Source organism: Pipistrellus hanaki (genome assembly GCF_964339955.1).
Source record: "Pipistrellus hanaki genome assembly, chromosome: 2".
Taxonomy (NCBI): domain Eukaryota; kingdom Metazoa; phylum Chordata; class Mammalia; order Chiroptera; family Vespertilionidae; genus Pipistrellus; species Pipistrellus hanaki.
Window position 1 is genome coordinate 183,893,363 of NC_140504.1, and position 25,881 is coordinate 183,919,243.

The 25,881-nt window shown below is 42.3% G+C and overlaps 1 protein-coding gene and 1 pseudogene across 2 annotated transcripts in view; one reads left to right on the plus strand and one right to left on the minus strand.

Annotated features, from left to right (window-relative positions):
- LOC311618008 (large ribosomal subunit protein uL22-like) overlaps window positions 1-25,881 on the minus strand; it is a 133,360-nt pseudogene that overhangs the window by 91,909 nt on the left and 15,570 nt on the right. The window lies entirely within an intron of this gene.
- DNAJC8 (DnaJ heat shock protein family (Hsp40) member C8) lies at window positions 12-24,584 on the plus strand. Its single transcript, XM_084875140.1, has 9 exons — window positions 12-139; window positions 2,298-2,399; window positions 11,868-11,924; window positions 16,383-16,449; window positions 16,966-17,060; window positions 18,563-18,634; window positions 22,049-22,140; window positions 22,694-22,769; window positions 23,772-24,584. Exons 1-9 carry the CDS (start codon window positions 62-64, stop codon window positions 23,892-23,894), a joined length of 762 nt encoding a protein of 253 aa, XP_084731266.1. The 5' UTR covers window positions 12-61; the 3' UTR covers window positions 23,895-24,584.

A 25,881-nucleotide genomic window follows, 5' to 3' on the forward strand; every position in this document is an offset into this window, starting at 1 on the left:
CGAAGCATCACGGGGCGCGGCGCCTGCGCAGAAGAGTCACGTGGTGCCTGGGCCGGGGAAGATGGCGGCTTCTGGGGAAAGCGGGGCCTCGGGCGGCGGAGGCATCACGGAGGAGGCGTTTATGACCTTCTACAGCGAGGTGAACCACGCGGGATGAGTAATGGCGCCCGGGCGGCCCCTCCTGGGCCTGCTCTCCCCCCGGCGAAGGCAGCGGCCCTCCTGGCCTGGACCGTTGAGCGGCTCCTTCTGTTTGGCCTCCGGGGCGGCGCGGGGTTAGGGGTGTGTGTGTATGTGTGCGTCTCTCCCTGGTAGCTGCGGGGGGACCCCCTGGGCCATGGAAAAGGGGTCGGGGTCCGACTTCTGCGGGCAGATGGCGATTCTGGCCAACGAAGCATCTGGACGCGTGTAGAGCTCCCAGGCCCGCGGAGCTGGGGCTGGCCTTCCTGGGGGCGACTTCGCCGTCCTGGCCCCCGTTTTTATTTTGAAACGTCCGCACTCTCTCCCTAGTCCGCTGTCATGAGCTGTGTTAGCGGTTATTCATGCCCTTCGCGAGGGCCAGGCGCCGTGCGTCACACCAGGTGGGCACCTCCATTTCACAGATGACAAGCCTGAGGTTTGGGGAGAGGAAACCATTTGTAGCAGCTTGTATCCTCTGAGGACCCGGGTCCGTTCCATCCGAGCTTCGTTTACTGTCGCCTTTCCAGCACCCACTGCATGTAGCTATTCAGTAAATGGTGGCTGAGCAAGTTCATGGATGAACACATGAAGGAAAAGCATACCCCTTGGAGCCGGAGGACCTCGGATTGGATTCGTGCATGGCAGTTACTGAATTCTCTCAAGGCAGTGATTTTGCAGATCTCGTTGCCACGTCTGTAAAACGAATTAATGTTAAGACGAGTTTTCATGAGGGTGAAGGGAGTACCTAAATTGTGTAAGAAGGAGTTTCATAAGCAGCAGCTTCCCTCTAAGGCTTAAGGCCGAAGATGGAGCTCCTGAGGTTGGCATGGATTGGAGGAGTTGCACCTCACCAGGCTGTGAGCTACCGTGTCGCCTTCACCTTTCATCTTCGCTGTTTTGTAACAGTGTGTTCAGTAGTAGTTTCTCCCAAGAATTACATTTAAAAAGGGAAATTAGCACATCCTTTATATAGCCTGTCCTTTTGAAATGCCTGATTCACGTGAAAGTGTTCAGCAATTATAAAGGAACTTGTTTCACTTACCAACTCGTAGTTTGAAAAGAAAAAAGCAAAAAGCAGATCTGGTTTGTTTGAATTCGATGAGAGAGAACAGGGCAAGGAGGACTCTTCAGTCGCCATTCGGTGTCTGACCTGTACTAGTGTGCTGTTTATGCGCTGCAGATAGGGTCACGAACAGCAGAGAGAAAAAGCCTGTGTTCATTTCATAGAGCTTGCCTTCTATAGAGAAGGATAAACAGTAGACAGTATAACGTCAGGTAGTGATGTAAGTGCTATGAGGAAAAATAAGCCTGAGAAAGAAGGTGAGGGGTGGGGAAGGGGCATGCTCTTTTCAAGAGAGTGAAGAGGAAGGAGAAACAATTGTAATAATCTGAACAATAAAGATTTATTTAAAAAAAAAAAAGAGAGAATAAAGAGGGAAGATGCTGAGAAGGAATGGCTTTTTATGTTGTTGAAATTCTTCCTAAGCTTATTTGATGAGAGGAATAAAGATGGTAAATAATATACCAGGCATTCATTTCAACCAGCATTCCAATTCTGATCGTGGCACCAAGGGTGTTTTTCCAGGACTAGCTGGTGCCTGTTCTTCGAATTGTCTTCGGGCCAGGAATTTTTCTAACTCTGTTAGAGTTAGGTAGGCAGAGTTATTTGCTCTCTCCCACATAACTTTTTTAATGCTGCCTTTAATATATATTTCCGTGTACTTGTGTTTTTTTTTGTTTTTTTTTATGTTAAGTATGAACACACTTGAGTACATCTATCATCAGAGTGGTAACTGAAGGTGTTGGATATGACTTTGAAACTCTGAATGGCTGCACTGGAATCAAACTGTTAAGATTAAAATTCTTATAAGTTGGGTAATTGGGAAGAACTCAGTTAATTTCTCTAAGTCTCAGTTTTCTTATCTGTAGAATGGGGATGATAGTATTTACTGTGTAGGATTGTTGAGAGGAATAAATATGTGTAGTTTTCATAGTATTAAAATTCAGCAGATGGTAGCTGAGTAATTATTCCTCACAGTGGTTAGTAAAATAACTTATGGTGACAATTCAGACTTTATTTTTGACCTATACTAATGAAGTTCTTATCGCTTTTATTTTAGCTGAAACAGATAGAGAAAAGAGATTCAGTTCTAACATCCAAAAATCAGATTGAAAGATTGACCCGTCCTGGTTCCTCCTACTTCAATTTGAACCCATTTGAGGTGAGTTGTCTGGTGTAGCTGTGGTGTCATGACGGGAGCTTTGCATAGTTGCAGCAGACTTACATCAGAACACACTACTAACTTGTGTTATAGTTGGAATTGAACTTGATGGTTTTATTGTGAGCAGAACCTGAGAGGTAGCCTGTTAAGGAAAATGAGATAGTCTTTGCCCTATCAGATATTCTCCATCATCGTTAAGCAACCCAAATATATATGGGTTTATTTTTAGATGTAAAGGGATAGCTAGCTTTGATAAATTTAGGATCTTCGGTTTAATTTGCTTGTTAAAATTTTCTGTTTCAACACAATTAAAAAAAAAATTAAAAATCCCAACAACTAAAAAATGATTGCAAGGAGATACAGTTTTTGGGTTTCCTTAGTTTTATAATATTTATAATATTTCTTATTAAAATTTGAAATATAAAGAAAGCAAGGATAAACATTCATGTATAATTCTCCCTAAGAGAAATTTTAGCTACTCTTTACTGTTTATATTCAAACGTTTTAATAGTTTTATCCATATAACGAAAGCCTAAGTAACCATTATGGTGGAATGACCAGAACAACCGGTGCTATGATGTGCACTGACCACCAGGGGGCAGATGCTCAAATAAGGAGCTGCCCCCTGGTGGTCAGTGTGCTCCCACAGGGGGAGCACAGCTCAGTCAGAAGCCCGGCTCATGGCTGGCGGGTGCAGCAGCGCTAAAGAGCAGCTGAGCAGTGAGCAAGTGGGCGGTAAGGAGCGAGAGGTCCGGGACTGTGAGAGGGGTGTCTGCCTGCTGGCTATCCCCCGAGGGGTCCCAGAGTGCTAGAGGTCACAGGCTGGGCCGAGGGCCCCCTCCCCTGCCCTGCCCCCTGTGCACTATTTTCTTTTCTTTTTCTTTCTTTCTTTCTTTTTTTTTTTTTTTTTAAATATATTTTATTCATTTTTTTACAGAGAGGAAGGGAGAAGAATAGAGAGTTAGAAACATTGATGAGAGAGAATCATTGATCAGCTGCCTCTTGCACACCCCCTACTGGGGATGTGCCCACAACCAATGTACATGCCTTTGACCGGAATTGAACCTGGGACCTTTCAGTCTGCAGGCCAACGCTCTATCCACTGAGCCAAACCGGTTTCGGCCCTGTGCACAATTTTCATGCACCAAGCCTCTAGTTTAAAAATAAGGAGGATCATATAGATACTTCATGCTACTTATTTATTGCTTTACACTATTTTAAATGTGTTGTTACATAAAATAAGTTTTGCAACATGTTAAAAATCTCTATTTAAACAATTCTTTTATTGTAAGATTTTTAAATTAGCTTCTAATTATTCACACTTATAAACTGAATATTGTTAACATAAAAGTAACACTTATGGAGCATTTATAAAAAACTCTTTATTGTGGTGAAAGATACATAATATAAGAGTAGCCATTGTAACCAGTTGTAGGTATAGAGTTCAGTGCATTAAGTATGTTTAGTGTGCATGGGCTACTATCCCACCATCCATTTCTAGAACTTTTTCATGGTTTTAAATAGGAATCCCAAGCCCATTAAACAAGAACTTCTCATTCCTCCAACCCCCAGTTCCTTGGTAACTGTTTTCCTTTCTGTCTATGAATTTGCCTCTTCTAGGTGCCTCATATAAGTGGAATCATACATTTGTTCTTTATGTCTGGCTTAGTTCACTTATACTTTTTCAAGGTTCTTAGTTTACTTATACTTTTTCAAGGTTCATCCATTGTTTCTGTTTTTTTTTTTTTTTTTAATTCGTAGTTTCTTTCTTTTTAAACACGTCTTTATTTCTAGAGAGGAAGGGATAGGGAGAGAGAAATATCAGTTGGCTGCCTCCCTCATGTCCCTACTAGGAGTGGAGCCTGCACCCCAGCCGTGTGCTGGATGGGAATGGAACCAGTGATCTCCCAGTGCATGGCATGATGGGATGGGAATGGAACCAGTGATCTCCCAGTGCATGGCATGATGGAATGGGAATGGAACCAGTGATCTCCCAGTGCATGGCATGATGGGATGGGAATGGAACCAGTGATCTCCCAGTGCATGGCATGATGGGATGGGAATGGAACCAGTGATCTCCCAGTGCATGGCATGATGGGATGGGAATGGAACCAGTGATCTCCCAGTGCATGGCATGATGGGATGGGAATGGAACCAGTGATCTCCCAGTGCATGGCATGATGGGATGGGAATGGAACCGGTGATCTCCCAGTGCATGGCATGATGGGATGGGAATGGAACCGGTGATCTCCCAGTGCATGGCATGATGGGATGGGAATGGAACCGGTGATCTCTCAGTGCATGGCATGATGGGATGGGAATGGAACCAGTGATCTCCCAGTGGATGGCATGATGCTCAGCTAACTGAGCCGCACTGGCCAGGGCATTATTTCTGGTTTTCAAAGGCAGGAGCCACTGACTGGAATGGTCCCTGTCTGAGGCCTCTGGGGATTAGTGAGGGAGAGGCATGGATACTGACTGACTGACCGATTCTGGCTGACTGCTCTGCACAGCCCTGCCCAGCCGTGTCTTAGCACAGTCCCCAGGTGGTTCCTCTCCCTGAGGCCACAGCTACTTAGGTGTAGAAGTTGACCCCTTTGTGGGAGCAGTGCCACCTGCTTCCTCCTGTCATTGGCCCCAGAGTTTCTCCCTGAGTTACCATCTTTTTCCTCCCCTCAGATCCTCCACCTGGAAGATAGGTAAGGACCATGTGTTCTGAGTGACATGGTGCCTCCCACTTGCTCCCCAAGTCTTTGTTCCCTGCCACCTTTTCCTCCCCATTCTTAAATGCTAATAAAGTTAAAAGACAACAAAAAAATATTTTAAAATAATCTCAGATTTGCAAAAAGATTGCAAGTATACTATGAAGATTTTCTTGAACTGTTTGAAACTTAGTTGTCAATACATTTTCCTAGCATCCTGGAATATTTTATGCTCTTCCTACAAATAACATTTTCTACTGAACCACAGTATAACCATCTTAAGTCCACAGATCCCATTAAAATTTGTTCATTGTATCAGTAATGACCTTAACAACAAAAGGATCCAGTTAAGAATCTCCTATTACATCTAGTTGTCATGTCTCTTTAGGCTTCAGTCTGGAGCAGTTAGTCTTTCCTTGACTTTTGTGACCTTGACATTTCTGAAGATTACAGGCCAGTTATTTTGTAGCAAGTCTCTCAGCTTGAGTTTATCTGATAATTCTTCATGTTAGATGGGTTTATGCAATGTTGGCAGGAATATCACAGAAGTGATACTGCATTCATGTCTTTGCAACTTATAAAGTGGTGCATGATTGCCTGGCTGGTGTGACATAGTGTTTGAACGTCAGCCATGCACCAAGAGGTTGCAGGTTCAATTTCTGGTCAGGTCCAGGTTACAGGCCGGATCCTCATTGGGGATGTGCAGGAGGCAGCTGATCGATGTTGATTCTCTCCCATTGATCTTTCTATCTCTCCTCCCTTCCTCTCTCACTAAAATTAATAAAAACATTTTTAAAAATTGGTACATGATTTTGATTTATCCCATTATTATCCATTTTAAAAAATATATATTTTATTGATTTTTTTACAGAGAGGAAAGTAGAGAAAAGTTAGAAACATTGATGAAGAGAGTCATCGAACAGCTGCCTCCTGCACACACCCTACTGGGGATGTGCCTGCAACCAAGGTACATGCCCTTGACCGGCATTGATCCCGGACCCTTCAGTCCACAGGCCAATGCTCTATCCACTGAGCCAAACCGGTTTCGGCCCCTTATTATCCATGTTAACTTGATCACTTGAAGAGTTGCCTACTTGCCCTAAGTGGGTTACTGCATTGGCCCATGCACCAAAGGATCATGGGTTTGATTCCCTGTCAAAGGGTTTCAGTTGTGTGTGGGAGGCAACCAGTAGATGTGTGTCTCTTAACTCTCTCTCTCCCTGCTTCCTTTCCTCCCTCTTCCCTCCTTCCCCTGCCTCTCCCCCTCTCTCCCTTCCACTTTCTCTGAAAAGCAATGGGAAAAAAATATCCTCCCGTGAGGATTAACCAAAAAAAAGCTGCCTGATAGCCCTGGCCAGGGAGCTCAGTTGGTTAGTGTCGTTCTGATATGCCAAGGGGTGGGTTCAATCCCCTGTCAGGGCACATAACAAGAAACAACCAATGAATGCATAAATAAGTGGAATAATAAATCTCTCAAATCAATTAAAAAAAAAAAAAAGAGTTGCCCACTAGTTTTTTTTCATGAAGTTACTTTTTTTTTTCTTTTCTGTAATTAATAAGTATTTTATGGGGCAGTATTTTGAGACTGTATAAATATCTTGTCCTTAATCAAAGTTTCAATTTATTAATTTATTTGTCAGTATGAACTTGGGATTTTTTTATATTAGTTACTGGGTTATATTTAGGTATTTATTTTGATGCTCAAATTATCCCAAATTTGGCTAGTAGGTTACCTTTTAAGTGAGCTCCTGTCTTTTTAATATTTTTCATCATTCTTGGATTACTAGGCACTCTTATACTTTTCCTGACCTAGCCTGGATTTAACTATTTCACAGAGGAGCTCTGGTTCATTTCAGTCAAGAATGGTATTTAAAATCAAGATTTGTCCCTATCTGGTTTGGCTCACTGGATAGAGCATCTGCCCTCGGACTGAAGGGCCCTGGTTCGGTTCCGGTTTATGGGCTGGAACCCCAGTTGGTAGTGGGCTGATGAAGAAGCTGGGATGCAGGGAGGTGCGGGTGGGGGGTTTATGTGGAAAGAGGCCACACACCTGCTGGGAAGCCACCACTCTTGCCCTCTCATTTACTCTGGGAAAAATCTCGGATTCAAGCAAGATGTATGTCATTAATTCAATATCTAGGAGCTTTTTTCATAGTAACAAATTTACATTAAGTAAATTAATTATGTTAAGTGAATGATGTTATAAATATCCAAATAGCCTTTGGTAGGAAAAAGTTTTCCCACCCCTGATCTAAACGAATCAGATTTTTCTATAGACGTAAGCAGACTGGTCTTTTTCTAGTAAGAAGAAATAATGCAGTAGTAACTGTCGTCTCAGCTATCAGTTGAAATGTGAATAGTCTTTCTATAACCACCTTACTGAGCAGCAGGTAGAAAAGGCAGAAATTATCTGGGAATTAAGAGTCTTATTACAGGGATCCTTTTCTTGGGAGCAATTTTTCCCTCACTGTCATCTCCACAGCTCTGGATTTGAATACATTTCAAACCTTCAGCCATTATGCAGTCATCTTTCTTACGCATTCTATAATTATTCTCAGGTAAAGAGCTCTCTCCCACTTCCTTCCATAAGCTCCAGTGGACCTGTGCTCCTGCTCAGTCCTACCCTTTTCATGTTCCTTTAAAAAAAAGAAAAAAGCTTTAGTGATTTCAGAGAGAGGAAGGGAGAGGGAGCAAGCGAGAGAGAAGCTTCGATGTGAAAGAGAAACATTGACCTGCTGCCTCCCGCACGTACCCCGATGGGAGAACACACCTACAATCTGGGCATATGCCCTGAACATATTTTATTTTCTGTTTATCTTGTTCAGCACCTTGAGAAAAAAGGTATTTAACATGTCAGAGAATTCAGGTGTGATGTTTAGGCTGGATTCCTCTGTTAAGTCAAAGGCCCCAAAGAAGGAGACTATTACAGTTTATTTGAGTTTGGAAAGTTATGTAACTGCCACAGTCAAGCGTTTTTGTTGCTGTGTGATGGTTAATTTACTCTTTGTGTTCCAAGACTGTGGGTTTTTCATTGCAGTATTCCCAAAGCCTGAGACATAACAGTTCAGAAAAATCTTCCAAGAATCTGAACATCCTGTGTGCTTCCTTAGAGCCATATTGGTAATGTGGCACTTACCATTTTTGTTTATTTGTTTGTTTTTGAAATTTTATAAGAATTTATTCGAGCCAAACGGATCACATGCTGGGGAACAAGATCTCAAACACTCCCGGCATTTATCATTTCTGTAAGAGTTACTTATTATTTGTCGATATCCCCCCACCCTGCTAGACCTTAAATTCCATGAAAATAGTCTGTGAGCGCAGTATCTAGCAGCCCTACAAGTTTATATTGAATGTATAAATCTGACTTCAAAGAGATTTGGGTCATTTTCTTCACTATGTTTCATGGCTACCTACAACTCTTAAAGATAGGAAGGGAGTTGGATTAGCTTTGAAGGCAAAGCTAATTGGTTGCTGGTAATCAGTGCACACGTGATATAGCTTGGAAAAATACCTTTTTTTGTGTGTTTGTATTTATGTAAGTATACATGCCTTCTTTTTTGCTGAATCATCTAAAAGTAAGCTGTAGACATTGTGACTCTTTATGCCTAAATACTTGAGCATCTTCTTTTCAAAACAAGGGCACATTTCCACATAACCACAAACATGACCACATCTGGGAAAAGCAACATTATTTCAATAATATAATCCAGCCTAGAGTCCACTTGCAAATAGTCCCAATTATCCAAAAAAGTGTAAATTATGGCTTAAAAAAAAAACCTTAGGAACCAGTTTATGAATTACGTTTGGCATGATTAGTCCTTGGGTAGTTTACTGGAGGCTGTGTGCGGGTGTGTGTGTGCACCCATGGAGGTGGGAAGTTTACCATCCTTTCTCGTTCATTTGGACACCTAATGGGGTTTGTTGGACTTTGGTTTGCTCTGCATTCCTTTTCCACAGAACCAAGGAAAGGTAAAGTTCTCTGAATATTTGTGTACATACAGTTTCCTCTCTTTATCTGTACATCTTATATGGCTGCATTCTTTCTCTGAGTTTTTCCCAATTCCTTTCTCCCTTGGAAAGGTATGAAGGGGCACACTGACTCTTGGAAATTCTGTTTTAAAGTTCTTTCTCCTTCACCTCTAGTTGTATTCCTTGCATTTGAGAATGGGCATGCTCTTGTCATAACCTTCAAAAGTCTGTTGAGCCCTGCCTGGGGTAGCTCAGTTAGTTGAGCATCTTCCCATGCATTGAAAAGTTGCTGGTTCCCAGACAAGACACATACCCAGGCTTAGGGTTCAATCCCCAGTCAGGGTGTGTGTGGGAGGCAACCGATTTCTCTCTCTCTCACATAGATGTGTCTCTTTCTATCCCTTCTTCTCTCAAATTAATAAGAACATCTCTTAAAAAGTCTATTGAATGTTATGGTTGATTCAGCTTCATTGCATACCAATAATTCTTCTATAGGTGGGCTGTTCGAATGCTTTGAAAGCTTGCTGTGCATCTTTACGTTACTTGCCAGGTTTTCCTAAGACCCTTTAAGCATCTGACTAAGCTTAGCAGATTACTTTTCACTTTTAATTTCTCTTGTATGTATTTTTATTTTTTTGCTAATTTTCACCTAAGGATATTTTTTCCCATTGATTTCTAGAGAGAATGGAAAGAATGAAGGAGAAGGGGAGAGAGAGAGAAAGAGAGAGGAAGAGAGAGAGAGAAACATTGATGAGAGAGACACATCAATTGGTTGCCTCCCCATGCACCCTGACCAAGGAGGGGGGCAGCTGGAATTGAATGTGCAACCCATGTATGTGCCCTTGATCTGAATTGAACCTGTGACCCTTTGGTCACCAGGCCAATGATCTAACCACTGAGCAACCAGCCAGGGCGGTAGGTATTTTTCATATTAAGATTTATTTTTCCCCCCTCTCCTACCCCCCTTAATAACTGATCCTTACTTGATGATTATCTTTCTCCCTCTCTTCTCTCTTTCTAAAAACAAAACAAAACAAAACAAAAAAAACTTAAAAAAAAAAAAAAAGTAAAGTTCTTTATAAACACACACACACACGTTCTCTTGCCTGTTTATCTGTGCATTTCTAGTACAGAGCAGCATATTCAGCAGGTAGTAACTACTGCATAAAATATTTGAATGAATGTATGTATTTGTATTAATGGGATTAGAATCTTCTTTTTTTTTTTTTAATATATTTTATTGATTTTTTACAGAGAGGAAGGGTGAGAGATAGAGAGCTAGAAACGTCTATGAGAGAGAAACATCGACCAGCTGCCTCCTGCACACCTTCCACCAGGGATGTGCCCGCAACCAATGCATATGCCCCTGACCGGAATCGAACCTGGGACCTTTCAGTCCGCAGACCGATGCTCTACCACTGAGCCAAACCGGTTTCGGCGGATTAGAATCTTTGATGAGGAATGTCAACACCAAGGGTACCCAGGCTTAAAGAGGAATAGTTAAATTTATCTTTTAAAACAGTATTGCTAAAAAAACCCAAAACAGATATTTCTGCCATTTGGAATCAGACTTTCCTGCAGGGAGGCCCAGGCACTGATGCCAGGTTCCACAGTGTTCGCGACGTCCTCCGGGTGGAGAACTATCAGGCCGTGTCAATTATAGATAGAAAGTGGAACCAAGGGGGCACTTCTCAGTTGAGGTGAAAATCAGCCAGCCATCTTTCCCCCTTTTAAGTTCTATGCTTTCTCCACATTTGCAAAGGTAAGTAGGGGGTGGGAGGTGGGTACTTTTATTAATGAATGAAGGAGGAATAACAACACTTTCTTACAGTTTGGAAATATGTCTCTGGGTATAAGGTAAGTTATTTTTCTGATGGAGTGAAAGTAACTACTGTATTGAGAACCTAAAACAGCATAGCTGTTATTGTTACCGATTTGCTCATTAATATTTCTTGAGCATTTTTAGAACTGGGCATCAGGCACAGTTCTAGAATGTTGAGTACTATTCTCAATGTTTAAAAAAATATATATATTTTATTGATTTTCCACAGAGAGAAGGGAGATGGATAGAGAGCTAGAAATGTCAATGAGAGAGAAACATCGACCAGCTGCCTCCTGTACGCCCTCTACTGGGGATGTGCCCGCAACCAATGTACATGCCCTTTGACCGGAATCGAACCTGGGACCTTTTAGTCCGCAGGCTGATACTCTATCCACTGAGCCAAACCGGTTTAGGCTATTCTCTTTTTTTTTAAAATATATTTTATTGATTTTTTACAGAGAGAAAGAGAGAGGGATAGAGAGTTAGAAACATCGATGATGAAAGAGAATCATCGATCAGCTGCCTCTTGCACACCCCCTACTGGGGATGTGCCCGCAACCAAGGTACATGCCCTTGACCGGAATCGAACCAGGGACCTTCCAGTCCGCAGGCTGATGCTCTATCCACTGAGCTAAACCGGTTTCGGCTATTCTCTATTTTTTTTTTTTATTGATTTCAGAGAGGAAGGGAGAGGGAGAGAAAGATAGAAACATCAATAATGAGAGAGAATCATTGATTGGCTGCCTTCTGCATGCCCCCTACTGGGGATCTAGCCTGCAACCCAGGCATATGCCCTTGACTGGTATTGAAGTTGGGACCCTTTGGTCCACAGGCTATGTTCTCTCCACTGAGCCAAACTGGCTAGGGCTGAGTACTATTCTAGAAGTTGATTAGAATATGTATAATTATTGGGCATCTCTTAAATTTATGAAGTCTTAATTTTTTTTACAGTGTTGATTTTGATTCTTTCAGGTTCTTCAGATAGACCCTGAAGTGACAGATGAAGAAATAAAAAAGAGGTTTCGGCAGGTATGGTACTATTTCTCTGTAATGGAAGGAGTTTGAACATTTTGAAAATGTAAGCATATGGTTTTCTTAATATTTGCTATTACAGCCCTAACTGTTTTGACTCAGTGGATAGACCGTTGGCCTGGGAACTGAAAGATCCCAGGTTCAATTCCAGTCAAGGGCATGTACCTTGGTTGTGTGCACATCCCTAGTAGGATGTGTGTAGGAGGCAGCTGATTGATGTGTTTCATTGATGCTTCTGGCTCTCTATCCCTCCACCTTCCTCTCTGTAAAAAAAAAAAAAATAAAAAAAATATAAAAATTTGCTATTATGACTTTTGGGCCAACATTTAACTTTTTTTTTTTTTTTTTTTTTTTTTTAACTTAAAACTGTGTAACTCTTAGATAAAAACCTTATAATGACATAAAATCTTAAGTAATTTGATGGTCATAGCTTACCTCTGAATGGAATGAATTTTATATCCAAATAGAATCTGTCTAGCCCTTATTTAAAAGGGAGAAGGACAAGTGGAATTGTAGTGCTTACATAGAGTCATACTTACTAAGTCCCCTGGCTTCTAGGAGAGAACATGTTAAATGATTTGTAACAGTCCTTTATTTTTTTTAAGACCCTATTCCTTGGTAATATGCTTTTGTAAATTTAGATGACTATCCAGGAGATATAAGGAATGCTTTGTAGAAATTCTCTAGAAAAGAAGGTCCACAATGTCTGATTCTTGTTCATTCTAATCCTATATAATAAAAGACTAATACGCAAATCAACCGATTGGCTGACGGACTGGTCACTATGATGTGCACTGATCATAGTGATAACGCAGGAGCCTGCCCCCTGGTGGTCAGTGCGCTCAGCCAGAAGCTGTGCTCATGCAGGCCAGCACGCGGCCGCGGTGGGAGCCTGCCCCCCCTGGCAGCAGTGATGGTGTGTGAGTGCGGTTCAGGCGGAGATGGTCCTAAGCCCGCAGTCGGACATCCTCCCAGGGCTCCCGGGCTGCGAGCGGGTGCAGGCCAGGCTGAGGAGACACCCTCCCCCAGCACAGATTTTGTGCCCTGGGCCTCTAGTGTTTAATGACTTGAGCTACAAAGTAGTTTTGAGAGTTGAGTAAGACCCCAGCCTTTCCTTCTGTGAATTGAATAATCACACTCCCGATAATGTTTTTACAAATTGGGTTTTCTATGTATTTCATGTTTTTTTTAACTTTCCCCAATGTCTTGATTTTTCTTATGGACTACAATTTTCAACCAGTGTGCCACAAGAATTTTGAAAAACATGCAATACCTGACTATTTAGTCATGGGCACTGACCTCTTTTCCCTTAGATTATCAAATTAAAAAAATGGCAGCAGCCAACACAACAATAGCAGTTTCGTGTGAATGAATCAAAATTTTTTTTTTAAATTTTTTTTAAAAAAATATATTTTATTGATTTTTATACAGAGAGGAAGGGAGAGAGATAGAGAGTTAGAAACATCAATGAGAGAGAGTCATTGGTCAGCTGCCTCCCGCACACCCCCCACTGGGGATATGCCCGCAACCAAGGTACATGCCCTTGACCAGAATCGAACCCGGGACCCCCCAGTCCCCAAGCCGACGCTCTATCCATTGAGCCAAACCGGTCCAGGCTGAATCAAAATTTTTATTGCACCTGGCCAGTGTGGCTCAGTTGGTTGAACATTGTCCCATGCAAGAGGTTGCTGGCACATTTCCTGGTCAGGGCACATACCTGGATTTTGGGCCCCGTCTCTATTAGGGGGTGTGTAGGAGGCAGCTGATCAATGTTTCTCTCTCATTGATATTTCTCTCTCTGTCCCTCTCCCATCTTCTTTCTCTCTAAAATCAATAAAAAATATTTAAAAAACCTAAGATGTTAATTAAAAAAAATTCAATTATACCTATTTTTTTGTCATTTTGACAAAAAATATATTTTTTTGGTGTGTTGCAGAATTTTAGTAATTAGTTTGTGTGCCACAAGATGAAAAAGGTTGAAAACCGCTGCACTACATATTTAAAAGGGTTTGACCAGTGCTGAATATTATTCTTAGCTCCTGTATGACATTCTTTTTAATACCCAGTGTTATGCTTGCTTCTTTTTTTCTTTTAATGCTCATCCGAAGATATTTTTTCCATTGATTTTTTGTTGTTGTTACTCCTCACCTGAGGATACTTTTTCCATTGATTTTTAGAGTGGAAGGGAAGGGTAGAGACACAGAGAAAGAAACATCAGTGTGAGAGAGACTCATCGATAGTTGCCTCTGGCACACACCCCAATGGGCTGGGACCGAGCCTGCAACTGAGGTATGTGCCCTTGACTGGAATTGAACCCAGGACCTTTCAGTCTGCGAGCTGACGCTCTGTCCACTGAGTCAAACTGGTTAGGGCTTTCCATTAATTTTAGAGAGAGTGGAAGGGAAGGAGGAAGGGGAGAGAGAAAGAGAGAAAAACAGAAACATTGATGTGAAAGAGTCACACTGATCGGTTGCCTCTTTCATGCACCCTGACCTGGGCTGGGGATTGAGTCTGCAGCGAGGTGCCCTTGACCAGGAATCGAACTCTTTGGTCCGTAGCCTGATGCTCTCACCACTGAGAAAAACTGGCTGGGGCATGCTTGCTTCTTGAATACAGTAATTGCCCCTCTCATTGCTGACTCATAATCATCTTATGATCTGCTATTAAGCTAAGATGTTTTTTATCTTTGCCTACTCAGTCATTTCCCATTTTATAATTTTATAGTTTTTTTTCTTCCCGAGTTCTCTACACTTACACGTATTCAGTTTTTTTCTTTTTCTGAAATTTCAAGTTTGAACTGGGCAAGTAAGTTACTTTCAACCTTTCTGTGCCTGTTAGCCTTAATTGTGAAATGCACATAATAGTGATGTCTACCTCGTGGAGTTGTTAGTGAGGATTAGGTGAAATAATACAGTAAAGCACTAGAATATGTATATGGTAACTGTTGTCAGTGTGGGTTAGACAGTATGCTAAGTTATTTACTTGCATTATTTCCTTTCAACCTTAAAACAACACAATGAAATATAAGCACCTAATAATAGGTGGAAGATGAGGCAGATAGGTTAAGTGAGTTGCTTAAGGTCTTACAGCTAGTACGTGATTGAAGTTGGAATCAGACCCCGGGATTCTCTCTGTAGTAATATAGGATTTAGCATTACATTCCCACTTGCTGTCATTCCTCAACACAGCCCCTCTGTTCCAGCTAGTTGGTTTCTGTCTGTCAGTGGCAGGAGGTCAGGGGTTCTTAACCATGGATGTCTAAAAGAATCAGCTGTGGAGATTTTTTTTTATTTTTTATTTTGACATAAAATTTTTTAAGTTATAAAGATAAAGCAGTGAACACCCATATACTCACCATCTATTTGCAACAGTTTGCTTCATTTTACATATATTTTTGCCTTAATTTTTGGCAAGTAAATTACAGACACCTGATACTCCAACATGAATCTCCTTAAATAAAAAAGGACAATTTTTTTTTTTTGCATAACTACTTGTCACATCTAACAAAATTAACACCAGTTCCTTACTATTATTTGATACCCATCCTAGTACAGGTTTAACAAGTACAGATGCTAGAGACTCATTCAGAAGCTCTGAGGATGGAAAATAGACATCTGTATTTTTTGAAAACTTCACAGGATTGGAGCACAGCCAGAGCTGAGAACCACAGTTTTATGTTCGAAGTTCTTTTAGGAAAGAGATGATGTCCCATCCCTGTTTTCTTCGTAGTTCTCAGAATAAGGAACCTAACAGGAACTTGGTCGTTTTCAGTGTCTCTCCTCCCCCCAATGATCACAACATCTTCATAATACTAGGCTTACATTTATTCTCAACATGGTGATTAAAACCCTAAATGTTTCCCAGTTATGCATTTACCTTTTGGTGCTTGAATTTTATTAAAGATCAGTATTTCTGGGCCTTTTATGATATTAATTTAAAAAGAAATACTTCTGGCCTGACTGGTATGCTCAGTGGTTGAGCATTGACCCATGAACCAGGAGGTCACCTTTCAATTCCCAATCAGGGCACATGCCAGGTTGTGGGCTTGATACCAGAGAGGGCCTGCAGGAGGCAGCCAATCAGTTATTCCCTCTCAGCATTGTTACTTCTCTCTCTCCCTCTCTCTTCCTCTCTGAAATCAATTAAAAAAAATATATATTAAAATATATTTTATTATTTTTATAGAGAGGGATAGAGAGTTAGAAACATTGATCAGCTGCCTCCTGCACACTCCCTCCTGGGGATGTGCCTGCAACCAGGGTACATGCCCTTGACCGGAATCGAACCTGGGACCCTTTAGTCTGCAGGCCGATGCTCTAGCCACTGAGCCAAACCAGTTAGGGCTAAAAATATTTTTAAAAATGCTCCTGGCTAACAGTCTTTTTTGCCATAGTACCTTAGAGCTTTTGGTTTAAAGAATGCAGGCAAAGAGTAAATGTTCCTTTTCCCTTATAGTTATCCATTTTGGTGCATCCTGACAAAAATCAAGATGATGCTGACAGAGCACAAAAGGCTTTTGAAGGTATTTGTAAATTTACCTGCTTTTGAATAATATAGTCAAATGTTAGGGATGAACTGTTTCTTGTCCTGGATCAAGAAAAGAATATAATAGTTTTGTCTTCCGGTCATGAAGAAGCTGGTTTTCAGTAGAAGAACAGTTGTCATTCCAAAGCAAAATGGCGCTGTTTAAGAAATAAACCTTAACTTTGCTTTGTTAAAGCTTCTTTGTGCCAACAAAGACTGTTACTGTATAGGATCCTTTTTTCTCTGAACATAAGAAAGAATTGGCAATGTTTTATCACTGAATTAAACCTGGATGTGGTGTGTTTAGCCTTGAGTGTGTATTTAATTTTTTCCAAGGCTCTCAAGGAAAGTCATTGCTCTAGTTATATGTTTTAAAATTAGTTTAACAACAGTAAATAATTTAACGAAGTAGGGAATGCTTTTAGATGGCACAAGTCCGTTTACACTGCCTGAGTATAGTTCAGACTTGCAGAGGGTGTTTGCAGAAACAGTTAATTTCAATGTTTTGCATTAGCTGTGGACAAAGCTTACAAGTTGCTACTGGATCAGGAACAAAAGAAGAGGGCCCTGGATGTAATTCAGGCAGGAAAAGAATACGTGGAACACACTGTAAGTATTTATAGAGCCGCTGTGTTTACAGGAAGTACTAGCAAGCCGTGGGCATCTTGTAGGAGGGCTGATGTTAACATAGCAGTGCCTACTGTGGAAACTGTGATTGCATATGTGGTCTCCACCCCTTTGCTGTGGTGGTCGTGAGTATTGTGTGCCTAAAACTATTAATTCACCCCGGACCTCAGGATGAAGAGTGGTTAGGACACTGCTCCGACCTCCTTCCTTACCAGTCCTGTGTTGAGAGAGGGCTTTTTTGTCCTCTCTTTACATGTCACATTACTCCGTTTGAGAGGGGAGAAGTGGAGCAGCCATGGTCACACTTGAACCTTGATTTTTGTCCTTGTCCCTGTGAAGGGGTTGGAACATGGGCTTGAGGTAGGCTGGCAAGGGGATATGAGTAAATTTTTTAAAGAGGAGGAGCTACCTGTTTGTGTTAACAGGGAAGGACTCAATTGAAATAAATTTAGTTAGAGCTGGTGTTACTCTTCTGTTATTACTGACATCTGAGGCAGGAGATGGTCAGGTGGCCTGCTTGAGGTAAGAAAGGTCTTTGTTTAATATTTTACTTGCAGGTCAAGAATCTTGAGACCATTTATAAGGGCTATTTCAGTCGGGAGTGAATATGGATGTTTTCTTTGAAGAGCGTTGGAAGCTAAGACAACGTCATAACCAATAATAATAATGACTCCAAGTTTAGATCAGGAAAAGGAGTAAAAAGGAGATGGACGACCATAATTACATCCTGCTGGTCATGTCTTGGAAATGGAACGTGTAGGCCCAATTCTGAAAATATCAGAAAAGTACCTGAAAATTTGTGCTTGAACCATTATAGTAGTCACCTTTCATCTGAATTTTGCTTGTAAAGGAGCCCTCCTCAGTCTTTCTGACCACAAGGTGGCAGTGGGGCCTGTCTGAGCTTGGAAAGCTCTGCTTTGTGCTGGTGTACAGCACTGAGTGAGTGCTTAATGGAGTAATGCCATTCTTGTATGGATGAGTATATTTGATTTTTTTTTTTATCTCAATAGTTGCCAAAGTGGTAAAAACACCAATTAACATGATGTGAAAATTATGGGGTTTCACAGTGAAAATAAAAGAATGCAGTTGTAGAAATGCCAAAAAAAAAACCAACAAAAAACCCACCCCCTCGCCAATATTAATTCTGTAGCTGCTTCTAAAACTTGACAACTATGTTTTCTTTACTAAATACATAACCACAAACTGAAAGATAAATGGGTCATGTGTTGAGTTTATTGGATCTGGCCTAGGATTTGATGAGTTGGGGACAGCTCCCTCACTGCCCCATTTCATCCTTCCAGGAGGTTGGACCTTGTTCCTAGTTCTCCTCCTTTGCATTGCTGTTTTGGAGGGAGGCTCTTCATTTTTCAATGGAAACTTCCTGTGCATATAGAAAAGTACACCTATCATGTGTGCAGGCTCATGGATATTCTTAAATTAAGAGTGCTCATTTTTTTGATGAAAAAAAACATTTTTTTTTTTAGGTGAAAGAGCGAAAAAAGCAATTAAAGAAGGAAGGAAAACCTACAAATGTAGAGGAGGATGATCCAGAGCTGGTGAGTTAAATAAAGAAAAAGCCACCTTTTCTGGTGTGTCTGGGCTCACTGGTGCGTTAGAGAGGGAAGCCTAAAGAACGATGCACACATGCTATAAACATTTATTTTAACTCAGCATATTAAATGTACATTTATGCACCCTTTAAAAATTCACCTCTTTTTGACATAGGCCCATGGCCTTTTTCTTTGAGTATGCATTGGAGTTTGTAGTTGACTTTATTTTATGAAACACACACATGAAGCATTATCCGTAGTTTTTAGTACTTTTAATTTCTTTTGAAGTACTTTAAAAATGTAGGTACTTATGAAAAATACCAAGAGCAAAGTCCTAGATATTTATGATTTTATTCCTAATCTTTTCCAAATGTCTCACCTATACCTCATTCAGTAGCAGTTATTTTTAGGGTCTTATGTTTATTGAATTTTTATAAAGCATTATACTTAGTTTTAAAAGAAACAACAAACACTTTTATAACCACATTTATGAATTTCTGTGATATTTAAGTCACAAGTATAGTATTAATTGCAACTGGCATAGATAGCTTTGAGAAAAATCAGAGATGACTCTTATTTTATTTTATTTTTAAATATATTTTATTGATTTTTTAGAGAGGAAGGGAGAGGGATAGAGAGTTAGAAACATCGATGAGAGAGAAACATCCATCAGCCGCCTCCTGCACACTCCCCACTGGGGATGTGCCCGCAACCAAGGTACATGCCCTTGACCGGAATCAAACCCGGGACCTTTCAGTCCACAGGCCGACGCTCTATCCACTGAGCCAACCAGTTTCGGCATGACTCTTATTTTTATTTATTTATGTGTTGATTGATTTTAGAGAGAGGGTGGGAAAGAGAGAGAAACATCAGAGTGAGAGAGAAACATCTATTAGTTGCCTCCCGCAACTGGGGATCCAACTCGAAACCTGCTATGTGCCCTGACTGAGAATTGAACCTGCCACCTTTTGGTGTACAGGATGACCCTCCAATCAACTGAGCCATGTCAGCCAGGCTACAAGTAACTCTTGACCGAAATCGAACCCGGGACCTTTCAGTCCACAGGCTGATGCTCTATCCACTGAGCCAAACCGGATTTGGCAAGAACCCTAATTAAAAAAAAAAAAAAAAAAAGGTTTTTATTGATTTTTAGAAAGAGGAAGGGAGAGGAATAAAGAGATAGAAACATCATTGATCGAGGCTGCCTCTTGCATGCCCCCTACTGGCGATCGAGCCCCCATGTGCCCTTACCAGGGATCAAACTGGTAACAACCTCTTGGTTCCTGGGTCAGTGCTCAACTACTGAGCCACACCAGTCAGGCAAGCACCCTAACTTTATTTTAGTTGTCTTTTTTTCTGATTATAAAGGAACAATTGCTAATGATAGCGAATTTGGAAAAAGCAGAAAAATATAAAATATTGACAATCACCAGTAACTGTTCACCCAGGAGAGTTTAGAGCTTTTAAAGATATTAAAATATTCATGACAGACTCTTTTACTCCTTTGATGTTTGTCTTTATTAGAGATTGAAGTTGTCAGCATTGCTTTCATTGTGGACAGTAACAATATTATAAGAAGCAAGAAATTTTTGGGCTCTTTTACTTTCTTTTCTCTTCACATGGCACTCTTTGTTCCAGTGTCTCTGATTTTAGGATATAGGCTCTATGAAATCTGCATGATGACTTATTTTCTAACTTTCTTTGTATACTTGAAATACTTCATATTTGGGGTGAAAGTTTCAGAGATAGAGTTCTGTTTTCTTTCCTTTTTAAATATATTTTATTGATTTTTTTACAGAGAGGAAGGGAGAGAGATAGAGAGCTAGAAACATCGATGAGAGAGAAACATCGACCAGCTGTCTCTTGCATCCCCCTATCGGGGATGTGCCCGCAACCAATGCACATGCCCTTGACCGGAATCGAACCTGGAACCTTTCAGTCCGCAGACCGACGCTCTACCACTGAGCCAAACTGGCTTCGGCTGTTTTCTTTCCTTTTTAAAGAAAAAATATTTTTATTGACTTCAGAGAGGAAGGGAGAGGGAGATTGAAAAACATTAATAATGAAAGTGTCATTGAGTGGCTGCCCTCAACCTGGGCATGTGCCCTGATCAGAATTGAACCATGACCTCCTGGTTCATAGGTTGATGCTCAACCACTGAGACTACATCCGACCCGCCAGGCAGAGTTCTGTTTTCTTTTCTTTTCTTTCTTTCCTTTCCTTTTTTTTTTTTTTTTAAATATATTTTATTGATTTTTCACAGAGAGAAAGAGAGAGGGAGAGAGAGGTAGAAACATCGATGAGAGAGAATCATCGATCAGTTGCCTCTTGCACACCCCCCACCGGGATGTGCCCGCAACCAAGGTACATGCCCTTGACCAGAATCGAACCGGGACCCTTCAGTCCACAGGCTGATGCTTTTATCCACTGAGCCAAACCGGTTTCGGCTCTTTTTTTTTTTTTTTTTTTAATGTATTTTATTGATTTTTTTTACAGAGAGGAAGGAAGAGGGATAGAGAGTTAGAAACATCGATGAGAGAGAAACATCGATCAGCTGCCTCTTGCACACTTCCTACTGGGGATGTGCCCGCAACCAAGGTACATGCCCTTGGCCGGAATCGAACCTGGGACCCTTTAGTCCGCAGGCTGACCTCTATCCACTGAGCCAAACAGGTTTTGGCCAGAGTTCTGTTTTCTATTTAATATGTTAACTCTTTCTGACCCTTCCAACAAGGATGTTGCCCTGTCCTCAGAGTTCAGAGTAGAGGAAAGAGGCAAGAAGGGATAAGCCTGCTCTTTCTAAGAACATCCAGGAAGTGGCTACGTCACCTTTCCTATTATCCTGTGGGCTAAAACTTAAGTTACTCGGCCTTCACTCTGCTACTAGGAAGCCTAGGCACACAGGCTTTTATGTTGGGTGCCGTGTGCCTTAAGGTAAGGGATTTTAGATGGAGGGAGAGGAGCTAATGAGGTGGGTGAGGATGGCAACTCTAGCCCTGCCACAGTAATAGACCCCTAAGACTGGCCTGCTTGATAACAGCTTCATATCTCTAGTGTCTAGTCTGTTGCCTAGCACAGAGTAATTATAACATTTTTGTGAAAAGAAAAAGAAAAGGAAGTTAATTATGGAAGGTCTTTGGCAGAAAGGGTCCTCCAAAATCTCAAATGGTTGTGATGAGTAGGTAGTGCTTTTTACTAGAGCAATTTTCCTATATGTCATCTGATGGTGAAAGTGGTGGAAGTATCTCAGAGGTGGAAGTGTTATTTCTTGAGAGCATCATTAAGTGGTTCTCTTTGAAGATCCTTTTCCTTGCTGAGATCTAGTCTGCTTGTGTCTTGGGCTCCATCTGAAAGAACTTGATTCAAGTAGTTGGTAAAATAATTTAATTTAATTTTCTTTGATTCTTAACTTTCTTGTAGTTCAAGCAAGCAGTATACAAACAGACCATGAAACTCTTTGCTGAGCTGGAAATTAAAAGGAAGGAGAGAGAAGCCAAAAAGATGCATGAAAGGTATATATCATTATATTCACTTAAATCATATTTAAATACCTAGATTATCTAACATTGCTCTTTGGGGATTTTCCTAAAGAAGGAATAATGTCATTTAAATGATTATCTAAAATAGTTCCCTGAAACAGCCAATGTTTTGAATCACAAGGGTAAGAAATTCTGACTTTGGGAAATACTGAATAGACCTGTCCACAGGGAGTTTATAATCAAGGGTGCTGTGAAATACTGAAATGAGAGAGACACATCTATTGGTTGCATCTCAGAGAGAGAGAAATATTCATGTGAAAAAGACACATCTATTGGCTGCCTCTTGCATGGGGATTGAGCCTGCAACCCAGGTATATGCCCTTAACCTGAATTGAACCAGGACCCTTCAGTCCTCGGCTGACCTTCTGACCACTGAGCCAAACTGGCTAGGACAAGACAGCTATTTTTGTAGAATCCTAGGATATCGATTTACATTATATGTTTGCTTCTGTGGGGAGATGCTTTAACTTGTATAGTTAGCATACTTAAGTATCGTATAAATACTACAGTCTGGCTTTCCTCACAGGAAGCGACAAAGGGAAGAAGAAATTGAAGCTCAAGAAAAAGCCAAACGTGAAAGGGAGTGGCAGAAAAACTTTGAGGTAAATTTCAAGGTGGTCAGGGATTCTCATTCCAGAGTAAGAAACTTCCCAGCAAAGAAACTTGGTTTCTGGGGCATTCCCAGCATTGACGGGGCCGGCAGCCAGGGAAGAGGGAGTTGTCCTGCCTCAGCCTCCTGTGAGCTCTGTAGCCTTGGCCAGGGCAGTGAGGGTCCCAGAATGGTGTTTCAGAGAGTGTGGTAGGCACACGCTGCCAGGTAGGCTCAAGAAAAATGGCCTGCCCATTTAATTTAGGGGCAGACATGGAGAGGTGTCTGACTTAGCGGTCTTTTAGTAGAAACAGGTTCTTATGGATCTGATGTCCTGCCTAGAGACTCTTAAAACAGCTTAAAAATTTTATTTTATTTATAGAGACTTACGGCTTCTGAGCTAGACTCCTCTTTGACACTCATCCTTCAGGTGCACAGCCAGTTATCGGAATTAACAGCACTTGGTCTTCTGTAACATTGAGGTCTCAGGGTAGGGGCGGCTAACCAGAGTTGGTGACTTTGTACCACTGCATGCACAAGTAGAGAAGACACGGAGGAAGAAGTCCCAGTGGCCCTCTCAGTCCACTGGTGCTGGCTTTGAGCCTCCATCCAAGTTTTGGTGGGGAGTAGGACAGGTTCAGAGAAAAGAGTGGCTGCATTATACTGGCCAGCCATGTGGCTTGGACTTCTCTGAGCCTGGTGTTGTCGTTTGTGATGTGCTAGTGGCACTCTGCACAGATCAGTCAGCTTTCTGTGAGGATTAGAAATAGCATATGCTAACTGTCTAGCCCGGAGGTCCCCACAAATGGTGGCCTCGTTGTTGGTATGAGTAGTGCTCTCTTTGCTTTCCACTTCCAGCCTGCGCTGCCTCATCCTGCCTTCGGGGGGTGGTGTGACACTTCCGGGGCAGTGGCTTGTCCAGGTGGCTGGGCTAGGGTATAGGGCAGTGGCAGAGCAGGTCAGGCCCTTCCTCTTACTGACTAGTTTCCTTACCTCCAACCACTTTTGTGCTTAGGAAAGTCGAGATGGTCGTGTGGACAGCTGGCGGAACTTCCAAGCAAATACAAAGGGGAAGAAAGAGAAGAAAAATCGGACCTTCCTGAGACCACCAAAAGTAAAAATGGAGCAGCGAGAGTGACTGCCTGGGGTCACAGCCACGGAACCTTTGCCCAACTGTCTCCCCTCCTGCTTTGAAGGACTCATTCTTTCCTCCCACTTCCACCCCAACATAGAATAGTATTTGCTTTTTAGGCCATTTTGTTTTCAATACAATTTAATATCAATCAGAGTAATTCTTTTGTACATTGAAATGAGGGGCTTGGTTTAAAAAGAAACCTTCCTCACCCCTTACCCCTAGGCCAACCGAGATTGGAAGGTGCCACCAGGGGCTGCCTTCTCCACCTGGAACTTAATGTTTTTACTCCACTGAATTGTCCGGTTAGAGGCTTCGTGTAGTTTGTGGAAATCACCCAATTAAACATATTGCTTAAAATGGTGTTGCTGTGACTTCCGAGACAAGCCTGGGCCACCTGGGGAAGCCCCTGTGCTTCACTGTCTCCCTCTGGGGGTGGCATCCTGCGGAGCCACAGGTCCGACGGGGAAGGCAGTGGGCGCACAGAGCGGTCGCCTGACACCCTGACACCCTGCTGTTTGGCACGTGCTCTTCCATCTGACTGACTAGTCAGCGTGGCATGAAGCTCTGAGCCATCCACACCTGCTCACTTCCCAAAGAGCTAGCTGTCCTCCCTCTGACACCACCATATGTCCTAGCCTGTCTGCATTCATTAGTGGTCGTATTCTGTATGTGTAATAAATTTTTATACCCTAACCATTCCTGTAGTCTTCAGGTGTTATTCCAAGGTGGGTCCCTTGTCTGGCTTGGTCCAATCCTGAAATCCTTTGGAGTTCTGGCTCCCTACCACTTACTTGCTAAACCTTAGTTTCTTCATCTGCAAAATGGGAAAATACTGTAGATTACTGTGCAATTTTTAGGGAGGAGTAGCCATCCCACCTGTTAAAGAGGAAGTATGCTAATTGACTGTTGAGCCCTCACAAAGATGGCGGCACCCACAGCCAATAAGGAGGGAACATGCTAATTGACTGCCACACCTTCAAAGATGGCGGTAACCACAGCCACAAGATGGTGGTGCCCAGTCCCCTCAGCCCTGCTGGGGCAGCAGGTGTGTGACATGGCTGGGCCCACCCCCAGGTGGGTCTGGCTGCTCCATGTGCCTGCCTCCAGAGTCCGCCAGTCCCTCAGCCCCCCAGCCGCCCAAGGCTGGCCTGAGGTGCAGGTGAGCTTGGGTGGCGACTGACCAGCCCCCCAGGGCCGCCCGAGGTTTGCGCTGCCAGCTGTGGCAGCAGCAGAGGTGTGATGGGGGTGTCGCCTGATTGCTGGGTCACCTCCCACCCCTGAGGGCTCCCGGTCTGAGAGGGGGCAGGCTGGGCCGAGTGCATGAATTTTCATGTGCCGGGCCTCCCTTTAGCCTTTTATTTACACATATGTATATGTGTAAATAAAAGGCTAAGTGACTGGCTGGCCTGCCGACTGGCTGGTAGGGAAGACGCACACTGACCACTAGGGGGCAGATGCTCAATGCAGGAGCTGCTGAGCGACAGCAACTTTCCAGAGTGCCCTCTTGCACTCTGGGACCCCGCGGGGGATGTTGGACTGCTGGTTTGGGCCCGATCTCTGCAGGCCAGGCCAAGGGACCCCACCTGCTGGAGGGATCCCACTCACTCCACAGACACCCTTCAAGCCCCAGTGCTGCCCCAGGTGCAGCAGACCAGAGAGGGACCTTGGGAGGTTGGCTCCAGGGCAGGTTCGGCCCATCTTGCCCAGTTCCACCCTGCTGGTCACCTTCTAATTAATTTCCTTTCAATATGCACAAATCCGTGCACCGGGCCTCTAGTGGCATATATGAGGTAGCTCCGAGTGCCCAATGGGTGTTGCCAATATTCTTTCTGCATTAAATGAAAGTCCTGATTACTTTGAGAAATAATGTGTGAAAGTACACAACTCATTGTATACTAGGTATCTGGTTAATAATGTGGATTTTATAATCAAAGAAAACATGATAATTTCAAGAAAAACATCAAAAGTGCCATATTAGAACTAAGATGGC

Coding starts and splice junctions, on each gene's coding strand:
- DNAJC8 (XM_084875140.1), top strand. CDS start 62: ATGGCGGCTTCTGGGGAAAGCGGGGCCTCGGGCGGCGGAGGCATCACG. Junction 16,450..16,965: donor AGCACAAAAGGCTTTTGAAG/GTATTTGTAAAT, acceptor GTTTTGCATTAG/CTGTGGACAAAGCTTACAAG. Junction 18,635..22,048: donor AGGAGGATGATCCAGAGCTG/GTGAGTTAAATA, acceptor ACTTTCTTGTAG/TTCAAGCAAGCAGTATACAA.